Source organism: Cebus imitator, unplaced genomic scaffold (assembly GCF_001604975.1).
Source record: "Cebus imitator isolate Cc_AM_T3 unplaced genomic scaffold, Cebus_imitator-1.0 Scaffold432, whole genome shotgun sequence".
Taxonomy (NCBI): domain Eukaryota; kingdom Metazoa; phylum Chordata; class Mammalia; order Primates; family Cebidae; genus Cebus; species Cebus imitator.
This window is the reverse complement of record NW_016107747.1, coordinates 492807-495424: the sequence shown is the minus strand read 5'-3', so window position 1 is coordinate 495424 and position 2618 is coordinate 492807. Positions and strand designations below refer to the sequence as shown.

General features: G+C 40.6%; 1 protein-coding gene across 1 annotated transcript in view; it reads right to left on the bottom strand.

Moving 5' to 3' along the window:
- The window catches only part of COL6A5 (collagen type VI alpha 5 chain), a 93606-nt gene that overhangs the window by 37608 nt on the left and 53380 nt on the right, over positions 1-2618 (bottom strand). The window contains exon 32 of the mRNA XM_017510150.2: positions 1874-2358. Coding sequence (XP_017365639.1) covers positions 1874-2358 — 485 coding nt within the window. The remainder of the gene's footprint in view (positions 1-1873; positions 2359-2618) is intronic.

The following is a 2618-nucleotide window of genomic DNA, read 5'->3' as shown; positions in this document are numbered from 1 at the left end:
CCTCGGCCTCCCAAAGTGCTGGGATTACAGGCTTGAGCCACCGCGCCCGGCCTCTACTTTCCATTTTTATGAAACTGGATGCTTTGGTGTTATTTTGTATTTGACCTTGTTGGTCCCCCATGTAAAGACTAGATGTTGAGCTGGTAAACCAAGGAAGTTTATTCGTAGGAGTAAACCCCATGCTCTTCCTTCCTTCCTTCCTTCGTTCATTCATTCATTCAACAAATATTTATTGAATGCCTACAATGTTATAGGTGTAGTTCTAGGTTTTGGGGATATGGAAATGAATGAAACAGATAAAACCTCTATCCTGGCTGGGCACTGTGGCTCACGCCTGTAGTCCCAGCACTTTGGGTGGCCAAGGTTGGAGGATCACGAGGAGTTCAAGACCAGCCCCGTCAACATAATGAAACCCCATCTCTACTAAATATACAAAAATTATCCAGGTGTGGTGGCGTGTGCCTGTAATCCCAGCTGCTCAGTAGGCTGAGGCAGGATAATCACTTGAACCTGGGACGGGGAGGTTGCAGTGAGCCGAGATTGTGCCACTGTACTCTAGTCTGAGTGACAGAGCAAGACTTCGTCTAATAATAATAGTAGTAATAAACCTCTATCTTACATTCCAGTGGGGAAAGCTATATCACGAACACGATAAAAAAGTAAATTATTTAGAATGTTGGAAAGTGATACTTTTATAGAAAAAAAACAAAGCAGGATAATAGGGATGGGAAAATCTGGGATAACATTTAAGTAGAGCCCACTGATAACATGACATTTTAGCAAAAATTCAGAGGGAGAAGGTGTTATATCTGGGAGAAAAATAATTCTGGCATAGGAAATAGCCAAGGAAAAGCTCTGGGGAAGCAGGGGGCGTGTCTAGCTTGTGTGTGGATCAGTAGGGAAGACAGCATGCCTGGGATGGAGTGAGAGAGAACAAGACAAGGAGAAGGTGAGATCAGAAAGTTACTAAGAGGTTTTAGAGCCTTGCAAACCATTGTAAAGACCTTAGTTTTAACTGAGAGAAATGAGAAATTGAAGAGTTTCAGGCAGAAGAATAACCTGATGGCTTAGAGTTTAATAAGATTACTCTGGCTGCTGTGTTCAGACAGACTGTAGTGGGGCAAGAATGAATGCAAGGCCACTAAGGAAAAAATTATTGCCCAGTGTAGGCAGAAGACAATGGTGTTTTGGATCAAGCTGTCAAAGGCGGAGATACTACAAAGTGGTCAAATTCTGGATATATATTTTTTACAAATAATAACAAGATTAGTACTTATATCAATACCTAATACTAGTACTTAAATGAATATTTACTAATAAGGACTAATATACTTTATTGCACATATGTACACTTCAGTGTATATATGTACATATATGCACTTATGTATACATGCATGTACACAAACTGTATATACATATATATAACACATATACACACACATTAAAGTTAAGAATGTTGGAGCTAAGAAGAGGTGAGGAATCACAGATAACTGCAAGTAGAAGAATGGGATTTTTATTAGCTGTGATGGAGAGGGCTGTATGTTGTGCAAGTTTTAGGAAAAAATTAGAAGCTTTAGCTTCTAAATGACAGCTGCATTGACCTCAGAGGGCTGTGAGAATGTATGAATACGTACAGAAAGCTCTAGTGACCGTGCCTGGCATGCAGCAGAGGCTAAGCAAATGTGGTCGCTGTTATCATTGACTGTTATTATTCAGGATTGGATTTCACAGACACTAACAACAATATAGCTGTGAAAACTGTAAAGGAGTTTTCAAGAGGCCACATATATTCCCTGACTACCACCACTCCTATCCTACCGTATCACAATACCACTATCTTAAAAATAAAGAAGTTGCTAAGAGAAATGCTTACCCCAAAAGCTTCAAGGAAAACACTCTCATCAAAAGCAAAGACTGTTGGACTGATATCCAGGGCGCTAAACTCCATGGTGGCTGTGATGATGGACGACCTACCGGCTGTTTGACCATTGCTAAAAAACACAGCAACTCTCCTCACATTGTCTCCTGCATATGTCCGCTTGAACAGGTTGCGGGCCACAAACCTCATCGCATTACCAACATCTCTGGGCTCTGTGGTGTCTTCATATTTTATTTGGGAAAGCTGCTGGAGGAGTTGCTTCTTCCTATTGTAGTCAGACCACCGGATGAGATAACTGGTGCCTGAATGGTAGGAAACCACAGCAACTCTTGCTCCCACAGGACAGTTATTTTCTCTGATGTTAAGGTCACTGACAATGGAAATGATGATGTCCCGTGTTTTATTAAAGCTCTCTTCTGTGATATCATAGGAATTGTCCAGAGCAAATACTAGCTCTGTTGGATATGCTGGACATTTTTCTACAAAAAAGAAAAGGAGAAGTATTATTTCACTGGATAAAAATCCTTTCTCCAACGCTTTACTCCAATGAAGTGGGTTCATACAGAGCCAAAGCAAGTACTTCATCCAGCTTTAGAACTAGAAGCACCTGCATGCAAAGAGAGGAAAGAAAACTGCTCGGCAAGCTTGAAACTATTACATAAATGCAGAGCATGAATATTTGGCTATATAATGCTCAGACTTCACAGCCCATTATCAGTCAGCTGTGTAAAATGAAATT